Source organism: Dipteris shenzhenensis, chromosome 27 (genome assembly GCF_047967505.1).
Source record: "Dipteris shenzhenensis isolate YYH24624 ecotype China chromosome 27, Dip_SZ_1.0, whole genome shotgun sequence".
In the NCBI taxonomy this organism is placed as follows: domain Eukaryota; kingdom Viridiplantae; phylum Streptophyta; class Polypodiopsida; order Gleicheniales; family Dipteridaceae; genus Dipteris; species Dipteris shenzhenensis.
This window is the reverse complement of record NC_141622.1, coordinates 32924312-32940251: the sequence shown is the minus strand read 5'-3', so window position 1 is coordinate 32940251 and position 15940 is coordinate 32924312. Positions and strand designations below refer to the sequence as shown.

At 41.5% G+C, this 15940-nt stretch overlaps 1 protein-coding gene across 2 annotated transcripts in view; it reads right to left on the bottom strand.

The window, feature by feature from the left end:
* Positions 1–3338: 3338 nt before the first annotated feature.
* Positions 3339–15940, bottom strand: part of LOC147884182 (protein EMSY-LIKE 3-like) — a 32297-nt gene continuing 19695 nt past the window's right edge. For both annotated transcript variants that reach the window (XM_087398522.1, XM_087398523.1), the window contains exons 6-10: positions 15399–15467; positions 15001–15315; positions 9031–9093; positions 8757–8823; positions 3339–4055 (exon numbers count right to left, since the gene is read on the bottom strand). In XM_087398522.1, the coding sequence (XP_087254648.1) occupies positions 3832–4055; positions 8757–8823; positions 9031–9093; positions 15001–15315; positions 15399–15467 (738 nt within the window). In that variant the 3' untranslated portion in view covers positions 3339–3831. The remainder of the gene's footprint in view (positions 4056–8756; positions 8824–9030; positions 9094–15000; positions 15316–15398; positions 15468–15940) is intronic.

Below are 15940 nucleotides of genomic sequence, written 5' to 3'. Positions count from 1 at the left end.
ACTTTGTTTTAACCTTGTTCTTCTGTAATACAAAAAGTACAGTGCATTATGGTCACATGGATAGCATTTTTGTGTGGAATGCATCGAATCAAGGAGAGTCACCTATGATTGTGGAGTCATGACTAACTTTGTACAAGATACCCAAGCAAGTGCTTTTGATACAAATCTTCTCTTCTCACAGTTAGATTATCATGGGACCATATGTGACATTTATGAAGTTGATTTTAGACGATTTAGTATTTTCATTCTTGATGTCAAATGATTTAAAATATCTACAATGGTCCCAATGCTACAATTAGGAGAGACAACAATGGTTTCTTTGCCTTTGACTCTACAAGACTCTAGACCAATGAAAGTGATACTTTTGTTCTTCCAAAGCATTGTGAATATATACATCCTAATGAATTGATTAAAAGCTAATATCTTTGTTTTCAAACAATTATTGGTAGATGTTCATATATATATTTATTTATTTATTTACTTAAGCATAAATTAATATAATTATTGGCATCTAATTTGTATCTTCAACGTAGGGGGTCTTTCATCCACATCGTTTGGATCCAAGATGGTGGTACATGTTCCAAGTTGCTCCTCGAAGAATATATATTTTTGAAGATAGGAATGTGGATACGTGGTCCAAGTTGCTCGTCGAAGAATACATATTTTTGAAGATAGGAATGTGGATACAAAGATGTCGACAGAAGATCGAAATAATGATGCCGATGGATCTAGAGAAGAGATGAAGATGACAATATGGGCCAAGAACGTGACAATAATGACACTGTAATGGAGGAAGGTGGAGGGAGCATCGAGGAAGAAGAGGGTGAACTAGAGGATCAAGTCTTAAGTAGACATAGGTGATCAGTTGTATGTAAACCTTGAGATATACTTATTTGGCATGCAAGACTTGGCTCAAGATGATGACGTTGATGTAAATACTACTCATTGATTGTTTTGGCATCGACGAGAGTTCCTATCTTTAGACCTCGCATTTTTATAGTGACATTTCGTACATTTGTATGTTAAGTTCACCATCAATATATGAGTGTTTTGATCTCAATTTTGGTTTACATACTCTCATATGTTTTATCTCTCAAAGACCAAACTTGTGGTCAAAACTTATTTTGGGTCCCTTGTCTATAAAAACGTCGGTATGAAAAATTTAACCTAGATTCAACAAACGATGGAAGCGTCAGTGAAAGCATTATCATTTGTCAGTATGTGCATCAATATATACCTACGCCTATACATAAGCACATACTGACACTCATACTCACTATATGTTATCGTCCACACTGACCGCTTTTCATTGGGATTATTCTACAAAGCTTTTCATTCATGCTAAAACTACTTTTTAATAGCCCAACACATCATCTACTTGCCACGGAAGCAGTGTCCGTGTGCATTTGTTTGCATCACTAAAAGAATCCATGTTCCTGATTAAGCACAAATTACTTTAACTTAACCCTCCTATTGGACCATGTAATTGCACATTTAATACCCAAGGAAGAAGTTTTGATTGAACAATGGCTCCAATCATTACTAGAGGAAGGATAGAGATTATCTTATGGCTCCAATCATTACTTGAGGAAGAATAGAGATTATCTTTCACCATCCTCTTGAACAATGATCTTACAAATCTTTACTTTGAGCTGAAATCCTTAGGGAGCCAAAACATTGCAAAACCTATGGTATACCATAAAAATGTTGTTTGAAAATGTGCTCTAAACTATTCAATGTTTCTCTAGTCAATATTAACTTCAATGCTTGAAAAAGAAAATTTATTTTGCCCGAACACACCTAGTCACTTCATCTGAATACCCCATATGTTCACATTTTCAATCAAATTATGTTGCATTATTGAGATTGACATTTCAAGTTTTTCGATCGTTGTCAATCAACTACTAATATCATTTCTTCACAATTTCTAAATAAACAAGGAAAAATTTTAAGACCGACATTTCAAGTATTTTCATCATTGTCAATCAACTACATATATTTTTGTCACAATTTGTCAATCTATTTATGTTGCATTATTGAGATTGACATTTTAAGTATTTCAATTATTGTCATCAACTTCTAATATTCCTTTCAAGATTCTTCAATAAACCAGAAAGATTGAGTACAACCTATGTACCCGCACGAGCGCACGCATGCGCACAAGTATGCATGTGCACGTGTAAATGCATGCACGTGTGCATGTGTGCACGTGCCGTGTGCACGATCGTGCATGTGTACATATGTATGCATACATATACGTGTGTGCATGCCCGTGCACATGCACACGCACGACCGCGCATGTGCACACACGCACACGTGCACGCATTTACACATGCCCATGCATACTTGTGCGCATGAGATATATATATATGTATGTATGTATGTATGTGTTCGCGAGCATGCGTGGGTATGTATCGAGTATGTTAAAACCAACAATAAAGTTATAAGCATCTTTTCAGAAGACTTAAGCAAATGCAATAAAAACATCCAAATTATAGTATTCAATGTTCGAGTATGGAAATATTGACGAGTTCATTGTCTTGCTCTTTCATTGGGTCTCACTCTTTCTCTCTCTGCTCTCACATGCAGCATGAACACACTTCTTTTTTTTTTGGTGAAATTCATTTGTCATTAAATTACAAAGAACAGTTCCAAAGCAAGGGACAACCAGCTACAACTTCAGAAGATGTCTTTAAATGATTGTCTTAGAGATGCTTGGAAGAACTAATATTTATCCAGAGAGGGATCACCGAAGACCTGACGGTTTCCCAGTAATGAACCCAATAGAAAAATAGATCATAGTCCTACCTCACAGCAAAATCAACGACACCCCCGCACACACAGATATGCACGCAAAATCAGCAGCACCCACACTCATACAGATATGTCTACATGTGCGCACGCATGGGGGAGAGCGAGAGAGAGAAAGGGGGGGGGCTTACCTATGTACGACACATCACATGCATTCTTTCAATTTCAGCAATCATTGCAATATGAATCTATAGTTGCACACCCCCCGTTTATCAGGGGCATAGAAAAGAAAGGTCCTCTTTTGCATTACAACGAAACCCAAAGTTACAAAGGAGATGGATCAGCAATCACTATCATGGTGGCAGCCAACAATTTTGATGCTTCAAACTTGCACATTGGGTCCGACTTACTTTGCTAACGAGAATTCAAGATTACTTTCACTAGGATGTTTGAAGCAGATTGTGTAGGAGTTGCAGAGTTCTCAAAAGTTCACTAGCACAACTTCAACCGACCATTTGCCAAACAATTACAAACCACCAAACATGTTTGGTTGCCATTGCCATTACAATAAGCACTAAACAAGCATCTGTTCAAAAGGACTACATTGGCTGGACATGCAGCCAGGAACTGAGATTGAGGAACCTGTATGTTACATGTGTCTCCTGAAGAGAACCACTTTCCTGCAAGATCACCTTCCCTTGCATATTACAATAGAAATCCAACAGTCCATCAAGGTCGACAATCTAAAACTTAAAAGGGCAAGCCCATCATGACACTGCTAATGGATAACATAACCTTTTCCACAGAACAGTGTCATAACAGTTTTGACACCCTGGAGAATCTACACAAACACACAGGTAGATTGGCGAACCAGGACAGCCCATAAAAATAATGATAAAATCCATAGCATGGCCTACCTCAAGTATAGGAAGCTGCTGGGTACATCTCTAATGATTCCGAACACTTTTCAAGTAGTACAGCCTCTTCTCAATGTTAACTCTGCAACAATTCATATCTTTGCTGTTTTGCATGTACTAACCAAGGTCATAATATAGTTTACGTTAGCTTGGAAAATCCTCTCTACCCATCATCTCCATCATCACCCTCCTGGTGGTCGTCATCTGCATCTGAAGCAACACCACCATCCCCCCCCAAGGGCTCCCCATCTGATCCCTCCCCTCTATCACCTGCAGTGTCATCCTCATCATCGTCGCCATGCTGGTCCCTACTATCTTGCCTGCTCCTTCGTTCTCTTTCACGGTCCATAGAGTGAGTGTGTGAAAAGGGAGGGTGCTCTTCCTCATCTGCAGGAACCACGACAGGAATGGTGCAGAAAAAAGAGATCAGGCATAAAAGACTCGGCAGTTCATTGCTTATCTTGCACCAGGCTCACCATTCAAAATTTCATCCAGGATTCATCTTTTAACTCATAAGCTAGCTGACATATTGAAAACAATTAACCCACGAAATGGGCTCACACACATGATAGCTAAAATCATCATCACATATGATACCTTCGCTTCTGTTTTGATACATTGAAACAAAACATACACTCACATAATGCGACTAGAATATCCGGCCCATGGTGAGTACGGCCCACAACCTCCTAACCATGGGCTGGCAGCCCACAACTGTGCAACAACTCTGAAATGGCATCATTTCTAACCAAGTTATCAAAGTGCTTCCACAATGGATGAATCCACTGCCTCAGGCATCCAGCTGAGAAGCGCATACAGTTTCAACACTAAATCTCCGGCAGGCTTCCACAACACCCACATTCCTGCTGGGACCTCAACCAGGCCACACACAACCATGTCACTTATGCTGACTCCTGAACAAGTTTGTTCACGGTCCCTACATCTTTGTTTTCCAGTTTTGCTTTTTATGTCATCCTTAGGCACCTCTCGTTCCTGTACAGCAAGGTCTCCCTCCCTCCCTCTCGGTAGGCACCTCTCCTTCTCGTCCTCTCTCACTCTCAGAGCTAGACAACACCGACCAGCAGGACTCACGGAGACGATGGACGTGAGGACCAAAGACAAAGATATGACCGACTCGCCAGCAGACTGAGGCACAGATCATACTGAGGGACCTTCCCTCGATACTCACTAGACGACCCACAAGGGTGAGTTGTGACAATGGCCACAAGCTGAAGCCCGGAGACCACAATGGGCCACACATGCTGACCGCTGCCAAAGCCCCATCACAGGTTTTATGCCACCACAGCAGCTTCGTGCAACAAAGCTATTCACTCATCATGGGTGTTGATGCCCGCTTAGTGGCTCCACCCCTCAAATTGTTGTATCAAGGTTTTTCTTAATCTCTTAGGTCTTCCGAAGACTTTTTAATAAGCTTTCTTTCTTTCTTTCTTTCTCCCTCCCCCTCCCTCCCTCCCTCTCCCTCCCTGTCTCTCTCGCTCTTCCATGTGCATGGTGGACCGGCAGTGGAGCAGCGGATAGCCACCATGCAGTTGGCCATCAAGGAGATAGGTGGAGTTCATGGATTAGGAGGGTGGCAGCACTATGCAGGTCATCTCTCACTGGGATTATCTCTGTAGAGAGACATGACACATCTTCCACATTTTCTTGGATTGGGATTTGAGGCACCTTTTGACAATACCTCTTCATCGCAATATGTTATTTGTTCTTCCCAGACCTCACATTTTGCTAAAGAGGCTGAGACCTCAGCATATGCAGCCCTACATCCGTACATCGTGGATTTCTGAAGCCGCAAGGAAATCATCCTTGTTAGGGGCTTCAACGTGAGGATCGCTACACAATAGGTACCACTTCAATAGGCACCATTTCTTAATTTTTGAGAGAGGATAATACTGTACTACCAAATGTTGTCCGGGATATCCCGAGTATTTGCAGATGGGTGAGCCTTGGTCAACTCATGCAGACACTCTTTCTTGGACATGGACATGGACATGGACATGGACATTGGATACATGACCTTATTATTTACAATGGTTTGGCGATTGATGGCCTCCCTCGGGTGGATTCACCTGCTTTCCACAACGCAGGGTGACTATCTACTGTGATCCCTTGCCTTCGCCCCACACATCACTACCTTCTCTATTTTGCCCACAACCACCCAAAACTGATCACACCTATCTTTTCTTTAGTATATCCATACGCCACTACACAATACATACCATGACAATGTCCACACACCATATATCATGACATCCAATTCGATCATAGTTTATCGCCCGAGTACACAGCACATCTTTCTACATACTCACAAATAATTTTATTGGCCGCTACATCAATGAGCTTGAAACCTTCATCGAGACACTAGGAGAGGCAAGCTCATCTCTAGCCGGCTCCTTGATTCACATTCTGGTCTATGCAGGCGATGTGATCTTACTTTCCACTTCAACTGAGAGCCTCCAACGACAAATAGACTCCACACCTTCTGTGAGATGCATGATTTGAAGGCTACTCTTGGTAAAACCAAGGTTATGATCTTCAACACATTTGGGACAGTCATGCATAGAGAACATTCACCTTTACGGAGGAGATCGTTGCATCCTACACATAACTGGGAGTGCTTTTTGATTGGTTTAGCCCCTTATATGGCCGTGTATGCTAGTTTAATGCTAGTGTGCACGTTTTGCACTTCTAGTTCATTAGCATAAAGTCAACCTTAAAACTTATAAATTTGTCCCATGGCTTGACCGATCTGGGCTTCAGGTTTAGACCTAAAAGTGAGGTACCATCATTTCTCTTGTACTTGCGTTAACCTCACACAGCTCGTTTTTCTGCTCCATAGCTCAGGTTTGCTGCACCATTGCTTCAAGAGCAGCGCTGAGGTCTTGCCATATACATTCCAGCATGTTTTGGAGCATTACTGTCACAAGAAAAGGAGAACTGCTTCAATCAGCTCCTCCAGGAGCAGCCACAACCTGTAGCAGCTGTCATGCATGCCTGCAACCTGTTTTGGAGTTTCCGAGAGCTGCCTTCTGCCAATGCGACTTGGTTTACAGCCCTGATATGGAGCTGTTTGACGCTGTACTCTATCTGTATGACTGCTCCTGCAACAGTATGAAGATGTCTCTCTTCTAGGAACTGCTTCCTATCAGTTTGACTTCTTTTGGAGATATTATTGTGCTCTTTTGCAAAGCAGCTTCCTTCAGAAGAGAACTTTTAGAACTATTTTGCTAAGATTGTGAGCTTCTGCCTCAGTTTTGAGGTTCAGTTCAGCCCTCTTTTTCTGTTCAGACTGGTCGGAAAAGTTCAGCAGTGTCTTTCTGCAGTTCGCAGTGCCCTTTGGGAAGAGCTGTACAACCACATTTGCTTGCAATGGACTGTTGCTTCAGTCAGGACATTTTGCAAAGTTGCACGTGTTGTCCAATTTATTTCTGCAGAGTTTGTTGGGCTTGCCTTGTGCTTTCTCTGGCACATTTGCCTTCATGCCTTGGGTTTTGTTTGCAAGCAATAACATTTGCAGCATTGTGCAGGCCATTTTACCTTGTGTGGTCAGAATAAGACATTGCAATAGCCTAGTCTTGCCATTTCGTTCAGTCACTTCTTTGGGTTCTTTGCATTTGTGCCTTCTCCACAATGGCAAGCAATGATCTATTTGGTATGCTTGCTTCTGAAGCCAAGCTTGATGGCACCAACTACCCCATGTGGTCATACATGATGCGTTGTGTCGGTGGCCAATAACTTGTGGAAGATTATTGCAAGTTTTGAGGTGAGATCTCCGTCACAAGCACCAGTAGCCAATGCACCCTCCCAGTAACGGGTGGTGGTAATGTTGTTAGCTCTTCATCATCTATTACTGCTACCACACTGCCTCCTAATCAAAATCAGATCAGATGGGATGGCAACGCTGCTCAAGCTCATGCCTTGATTGCATTGTTGGTTAAGAGGATGATACTCCCTCACATCAGGTCTTACAGTATTGCAAAGGATCCTTGGGATATGTTAGCCTCATTGTATCAGATTCACAATGAAGCACGGGTTGCATACATGCAACAGCAATTTTGGCAATTTAAAGATGGATGAAGGGGGGGAAGTATGGATGCCTATTTGACTATGGTCAAGCATTTCAAAGAGCAACTCGCCCACATTGATGAGGTTCTGCCAGAGAGTCAGCTTTTTTGGTAGCGCTGAGTGGCTTCTTGACTCATCATGGGTTTGTTACCACATTGAGGTTGGTTGCCATGGGCACTCCCAAACATGATAGCTTTGACCAACTGGTCACTCTCTAATTGCAGGAGGAGCAACGCCCTACCAATCAGAATGCTTCTATCTCTCGTGATCAGGCTACCCATAATAAGGATAATGTAAAAACAGCAAAGCCTATTGTAAACCCAGGCACAATTGTGGTGGTACTTTCGATGCCAACAAAAAATGTAGAGAAGAAAAAGAAGAGATGCAATTATTGCAGGAAACCAGATCATGATATCTCTGAATGCCAAAAGAAATAAAGAGTCAAAGAATAAGATGAAGCAACCTAGCCTTCAGTTACAGATGCTTCCTTTTCTCATGAGAAGGATGAATCAGCCAATGTGGCTCATCGTGTTGGGCTTCTGTGGTTACATGTCAATATAATCCTTCCATTCATGATTCTTGCATGGCAGCCTCAAATGCATTCAGCACGTGGTATTTTGAGTGGTGCTTCTGCGCAGATCATTTTTTGTTCTTTCTCTACGTGATGCACTGAAGGGGGGAGCAATGATGTACAATAATGTATCGTGTGCCATGAAAAGCATTGGCCAAGCTGAACTACCTGCAGCATCAGGTGATCCTGTCTCTCTCCAATTCATTTCCAATTCAGATACTCATTTGTGGCATGAGTGCATCCTGGTAAGATTGCATTCACAGGATATGGTTGTTGAACTCCCAAAGATACATTTGTGAGGGATGCCTTTTCTTTTCCAAAGGACGGGAGAAAAGTTGCTTGGTTCACCCCTCCTCTCACCCTCTCTTTTATAAGCAAGAACACTAAACTTTTATAACAGTTCGCAAACAACTATGATGTAGTATACAACTCACCACTTTCTCCTTCTTCTGAAGATTCCCCAACTTCAGCTAATGCCTTCCTTAAAATTTCCTCATGTTCCTGCAATCATCGCAGTTCAAAGGTATAAGAACCTTCAAATATCTTTTGTGACACATCCAAATCAGTAATTATATGAAATGAAAGCTATTCCCGTGTTTCAAGCTCAGAAGTCACGTCCTTTTTTATTACAGTTGTTGAATGCAGTTTCTCTGATTTCAAGAAAAATACTGCATCCTTCAAAACTATTTCAAAAGAAACTATACCGACCTTGGCAGCCCTCTTGACACTTTCGATTTTCGCTAAGTCATCCTCCTCAGCAATTTTGTCAACCTGAGAACAACACATGGATGGTACTACTGAACATTCACACTTTAAAAGCAGCTTCGAAACATTCACAAATCCCAGTCTGTCAAATGTGTAGGCCAAGCATTTTAAAAGAAACCGTGAATGACAAACTCAAAAGATGTAACATTGAAATTATAAATTTGGGCATCACTGCCGGTGTTGGACATCATAAGGATAATTCTGTAGAAGTTGGCATGATGTCCTCTTGGATGGAATGTAAACCCCTGAACATATAGAGAAAAGGTCGTTCCTAAAACAGTGAAATCTTGCTAGCCAAAATCACACAATTCTCCCCATAAGAAACATGACATTCAAAATACAACGAGCTTCAGTCCCGACTCCCAGGTACTGTCCATCATTAAAACATCCACACTGATAAGAATTCTCAAACAAATGATGGTAAGCAAACATGTTTTATTCTCTCTCAAGAAAATGAAAATCTAGAAACTCATGTGTAAGGGAGTTCCAAAAAGAAGATTGTTTGTAGAGAACTGCAAATGCTGAGCAAAATGGCTGTCTGATTTATATTGGAAAAATGCTGTCATGTTTCGAATATTTTTTGCTTACAATCTACAATGGCCACCACAGCTACAAGAAATAACCGCACATTTTAGCTCAAAGCATGAGCCTGATAAACAAGGCATGATAAAAAATGTGATGGCAAAGGACTACTGGGTATTGGCAAAGAATACCTTATGTGCAATACAAAGATGAAATGGCATTTGAAATCAGTCTCCAATTCATGATGAATTGATTTTCCAGAGTAGCACTCTCTAATATCAAAATCACCCCAGCAAATTTCCCTTGTCATGACTACTGTTTCCCTACAGGAGAAAACAGTATTTTACTCTAAACAGAGAACAAAGTATGAGGAATGTCGTGTACATAACTTACTGTTAACAACGATGATATATGAGTGAACTACAAGATCTCATGTACAAAGTTTGTTTTAAAGGGAAACTAAGCTACAAGGAGAATTTATGGGAACTATTTAAAACTTAGTTAAAGCAGGACGCTCTTGGGTAGCAGATTTAGTACAAGGTTGCGCAAGGCATAAGTTCTTCATATGGAATTACACTTGAAAAATAAACCACTGCAGCAGGAATAAGCCCTTGTAGATGCCTGTTGGCTCAATTTTTATATACCTTTGTATCCAATTGTACTAATTTACATTTTATTTTTAATGTTCTATTCTACAACGAAAATAAAAGAGAAAACGAAAGAGAAGAAAAATGAGGTAACCACAAAAAAAATGAAAAACAAAAGGCAGAGATACTTAGCAAGCAAAGCAACACTTATGTCGATCAATGCCCAAGCATAAGCAGCTATATTGGGTTTCTAAAGACCCGCGGAGTCTCTTGGGCAAACCCAGTGCTTACTAAAATACGTCAAATAAACAAAAGAGAAAGATAACCCAAGCAAAACCCCTTTTAGATGCATGTTGGCATGCATGTTGGCTTAAATTGTCTATAGTCCGTTCATTAACTGGACTATAGCTTGTTGCTGAATGTTTAGAAGCATATAGAAAAACTTTAATATTGAAGATTCTCTTCCCAATTCGTTTGCCTTGAATTAGCATAAGCTCATAGCATAACTTTTTGATTGACCCTTTCTGTTTGGCCATCTGCTCATGCATGATTCGAAAGTGCTCATATTTAAAATAACTTCCTACATATTAAAGACAGATCCGAGTCACTAACAATACCCAAATGGTACACCATATAGCTTAAAGACTATTCCTACAAACAATGATGCTAGTTGAGGAGTCTTCAAAGCATCGTTGACACGTACGATCACGTTCGATGCGTGCCGTTCGATATTAGTGCGGTACTAAACGAACTAAAAAATCTTAGGCGTACGTCCGATGGTACATTTGATACCCCAAAAAGAAGACAAAGATTATAGAGTTTGGAGTAGGTACTTGTACAAGCTTTAAAACTTGTACAAACATGTAATATAGGTGCTTGATGGAGATAAAGAGGGAGAGAGGGCTTGATGCAGCTTGAGCCTCGTCACTTGTTGGAGATGGAGAAGGGAGAGTCGAGACTCAGAGTCAAAGGTAGATGCTTAGTGTGTGATCATAGTGAGGAGAGATGAGGTTTATATGGAACCTTGCCATTTGGGAGGCCCAAAATCAGTTTGGCAGAACCACCACCAATAACAAAACCAGTCATCCAAAACAAACAAACGAAATGAAGGGAAAAAAAAAAAAATTAATAAAAATAATAACATTAAAAATTAAAAAAAAAACATACGGATTGTACAGTACTGTACGGAACATAACGGAACGTACGGAACGTTCCGTACATTGAACGAGGGCAACCATGTTTCAAAGTTTTCCTCATTGCAATAAAACAAGCCATTTTGGTCAACCATCCACATAACACCGAGGTATATCAACAATAAAACCCATTGAGATGCTTTCCCATATGTTAGATAGGATCTTTAATGGATGAAGCAATCCACCTAGCGTAAGACAATTTGCTTCGTTTACTTGATAATGTAATACATTCGATAGCCTAAAAACTTTCTTCTCACCCTTAGATCTACCTTCTATGCTTATCAATTGGCAAACATAGAGTGAGGGCAATTTTACAGACACATGTAGAGGCTTGAGCAGAGGTAGAGCACGAGGAAGGAATTCACTTGCAAGCATAGGCAATTTTACAGACACATGTAGAGGCTTGAGCAGAGGTAGAGCACGAGGAAGGAATTTACTTGCAAGCATAGGCGAAAATTTCCATCCAAGCATGGGCAAAGGCAAATTTGCTTATGCTAAAGGATATGTACTTCAAGAGGCATTTATGAGACACCTAGGCTTCTCATCATTCTACATCTTGTTGAAGGCTTGTAGATTCAAGTGCCTCAGGTCATATGACACCCACCAAAAAATTGATTTAGCCACTAATAATGCATACTTCATTTGAGATTCTAGAGGTTACATATGGGAATCGATGATATTCCCATGTCTTCTAGATGGTGGCATGATAAATATAAACAATGTATACCGCCTACCAAAGGAGTGAAGCATGTACATCTATAAACAAATGTGCCAATAGCAAATGAACTTGAGTCATTAAGTGCACCAATTCTTGATTACATTCTGGTTCCTAGGTTTCCCAAGAAATATTGAGCCATACATTTTTCCATGTGTATGTTTTACCACTATTTTGTACACCCTACAACAGCAGCTTTATTACTCTCCAAAGATGCGCTTGATTATGGAGGACCCCAACTCCCAATGATGCCGAAGATCCTCAGCAGATGGGGTTTTCGTCTGTGAGTCAAGGCCTTTGGGCTACCTAGGCAATGCCTACAATATAGAGGAACACACCATCTGGGCCAAGGAATGAAATGTTTACATCGTCACTACTCTTGTAGGCTAGGATTAGCCTACGAGACTACGCTAATCCCAATCCTACATAGAGCTAAGACAAAACCTGTGCAATGTCTGCCGAAAGCATGCACAAATACTACATACAACCTACAGAAGCATACACAAATACTAAAAAATCGCCTACACAATGCCTATGCACAGCCACGCACAAGCTACAGAAACGGCAATTGTTATTACCAGCATGCTAATCCTCAGAGTAGTGACTTAATCTGGGAGGGTTAGGGGGATGTGTGATTAATCAAAGCAAGCTAACATGGGGCTAGAGGACGTAGAACTAAAGCAAAAAACCAGTTGACCATATTTAGCTAAGATGCTTCTAGAAAGCGGTATGATCTTCTATATAAGAGTGGCCCAGGCTATTGGGATTCATTCATGTGTTGACAACACTAGAAGGTCTGGTCATGGCAGATCATGAGACACTATGCTAAAGGTTCCTAATGGACAGTTCCAGTGGTATGGGACACAAGAGCTATGGCAATAGCCTTGTGGGAGTCTGATGTCAAGGTCACGTGGCTGAGGTGAGTCGCCTGCTAATCTCTGTTTGGTCTTGCTGACTATGTTTGGACTGTGTTTTATCGGAGCAGCCCTCTACAAAGTTGAGGTTTACGAGGTATGCTGTTCGAATATTGCCAGGTATGTATAATGTAGCGCAGTGTGTCTATACGTTGTTGAAGTGTTTTAAGGTTCGAAATTGAGTGAATTTCCCTGGTGCAATGCTGGGAGCTGTTTGCAACTGTTTGTTGCAAGAAACCCTGAAGGGGGGCACTTGTACCTATTGTGAATAAAAAACAGAGTCCTGAATTATTAAGAAAGAGAGTAGAAGACTACTGCAGTGATTTGCAGGTCCATGATAGAGTAGGAAGTCATGGAAGAATCATAGACTGGATCTGGTACTGTGAGGTGTGACAGGTTGCTGAGTCCTGGACAGGCTGTGCGACCAGTCGCTGTAGGGGTAGATATGGGGGTTGGAAGATTAAATAGATGGTGCGATGTGATACTGAGGGTCTGGTTAGCGCTGCCCAACCTGCAGAAAAACCCGTCCAGCTACTGCAAACAGACTAGTTTGGCAGAAGCTGAGCAATGAGGCTGTGGTGCACATGGAACAGCTGATTGCAACTGTTCCTTGAAGCATATACCTAGATGAATCCAGGAACATTCCCAAACTCATCCTCTAAAAACACAACATAGTGCAGTTTCAATCTCACGGTAGTCACTCATAAGATTGAAAGCCATAAACTCCATCACCCATAGCAGGGACTAGCTACTATGACATCCCCACTGACGTCATCAGCGCCCAACAGTGGGTGTAGACCATAGTATAAAAATATGCTCTCACACATACAAATCCACACACCCACACATACTTGAGCATCCATTTATACAAAGTCTTCGTTCTGAGTTTCTGTCGGCACTCCGGAGGTGAAGGGCAAACTCAGCCATGACGAAGGCTAGCACTAAAGGAGAAGGCTAATCAGAAAGTAGTCCAAATCTTGAAGCATGGATGCTTTTGGCCACAAAGGGCTGGAGGCCTCTGCAAAGCTTGCTTTTGTGAGCTTTAGAGAAAGTTCTCTGAAAGCAATGCTTCCAAAAACAGTAAGCTTTTCGAGGAAAGCAGCGCTATAGATGGCTTTTAGAGGCAAGGGGCTCGGGCTCTCAACATGCTGGGAAAACCTGCACCCCTCGTCTCTGTCATTAGTTTACACACCAGCCTACTTCAGTGTCACAGCAGATTCCACACAAGGAAATCCTCCTACAGCAGTGAATTGCAACTCAAGAAGGGTGCATACCAGGTGATTCCCAAGCAGTTCCGAGGCTACTGCTCCCTTCTTGACAGTAGCAAACCCTTTCCTTTTCATTTCGATGTCGCAGCAGACAAAGAAGACCTGTTTGGTTTTCTCAGCAGCTGCTTCTGCGCCAGGCAGTAAACCAGTCTGCTCTCTCCCTTTTTTCCCTCACCTACTTGCTTGAGTCACTCTCTTTCTGCCCACTCATCTCTCTCCTATGATGACTGAAGAAACTCGCAAGCACGAGGATGTACCTCCCTCCCCTTGAAGAGCCTCAGGAAGAGGAAGGCCATGAGTTGGATTTGGAACGGAGAACTTGGTGGCAAAGGAGCAGCAACATTAAGCGATATTTGGACTTTCTTCAGTAACCCTTTGAGAAAGCAGGTAATCAACAAACATTGCCACTGCAGTTTTCTGAAATATTATACAAAGATATCCTTGCCGCTGCTTTCTAGAGCCCTTCTTCTCTGACATCAGCTGAGAATAACTTTTTGAAGTCTCTGAAACTATGAAAGATCATTACTCCATTTTCATCAGCCCTGCAATCTTTAATTCCATCACAACCTAGTCTTCAATGTATGTAAAAGTGCAATAATACAAATAGTACGGGAAGGCCTTTGCAGTCATCAATAAGACAACGATCTGAAGAAATACATCCAATTAGGCCAAATGAAGCAGCTCGAGTAGACAGCATGCATCAAAGAATCTCACCTCCTTAACAAGGGCATCAAGTGAAGGCAATTGGATTTGCCGTGATCCCTTTAATTCAAGGCCATTTTCAGGTGTTGCACCTTTCCAGTTCCTTGGAGGCATGCCTGAAGGAGCAGACTTATCTAAAGAATTAGTGGGCCCTTTATTTGCAGTCCTGCCCCTTCCTGCTGGAGATATGAGGCCACCTCTTCCACCTGCTTTCTTAGTGCCTCTTCCTGCAGTTCCCCGACCTCCTGCAGCAAAGCTCGCTGATGGACCTTTACCGGTGACTGATACAGGCGGCCCATTAACAAACTTCAAATCTCCTGGTGACAACTGCACACCATCAAGAATACCATGAAGAAGTTCTTGTAACACAACCATTCGGCACGAACCAATGAGACAGCAAGAAAAGTTACCTCCTTCAAATCCACCCATTCCCACGTCTCATTGTCAGTGTTCATCTCATATACAAGCGCATGCAGACCCTATATAAACAACGATTGCATCAGCTTGTGGCATTCACAGCTCCTTATAACATTATAAAGGAATATCTGCAAGATGAGGCAATTTAATGTTGAAAACCAAGCATACAACAGTTAAGAACCTGGACAAGTAAGGATTAGCATGCACTACTTCTCTCAGCAATTTGAAATATTCCACAGCCTGATTTCTAGGCTTGTGCTGGTTTTTAGAAAAAGGGTTTCTCGATCTGCATCTAATGTGCAATTTAATCAAACATACAAAACACGCTTAGAGTCTGACTATTGATAATCAATAGTATATCATCATTGAACACAAACAGATATAATGGAATGCAGAAAGGATCCTCAATTTGGGGCAACAAATAAGGCAGAAATGCCAAAAAAACCATCCAACTATAGTTTGATTGTGATTTGCATTCTCTGTTAGCCAAAAAAACCATCCAACTATAGTTTGATTGTGATTTGCATTCTCTGTT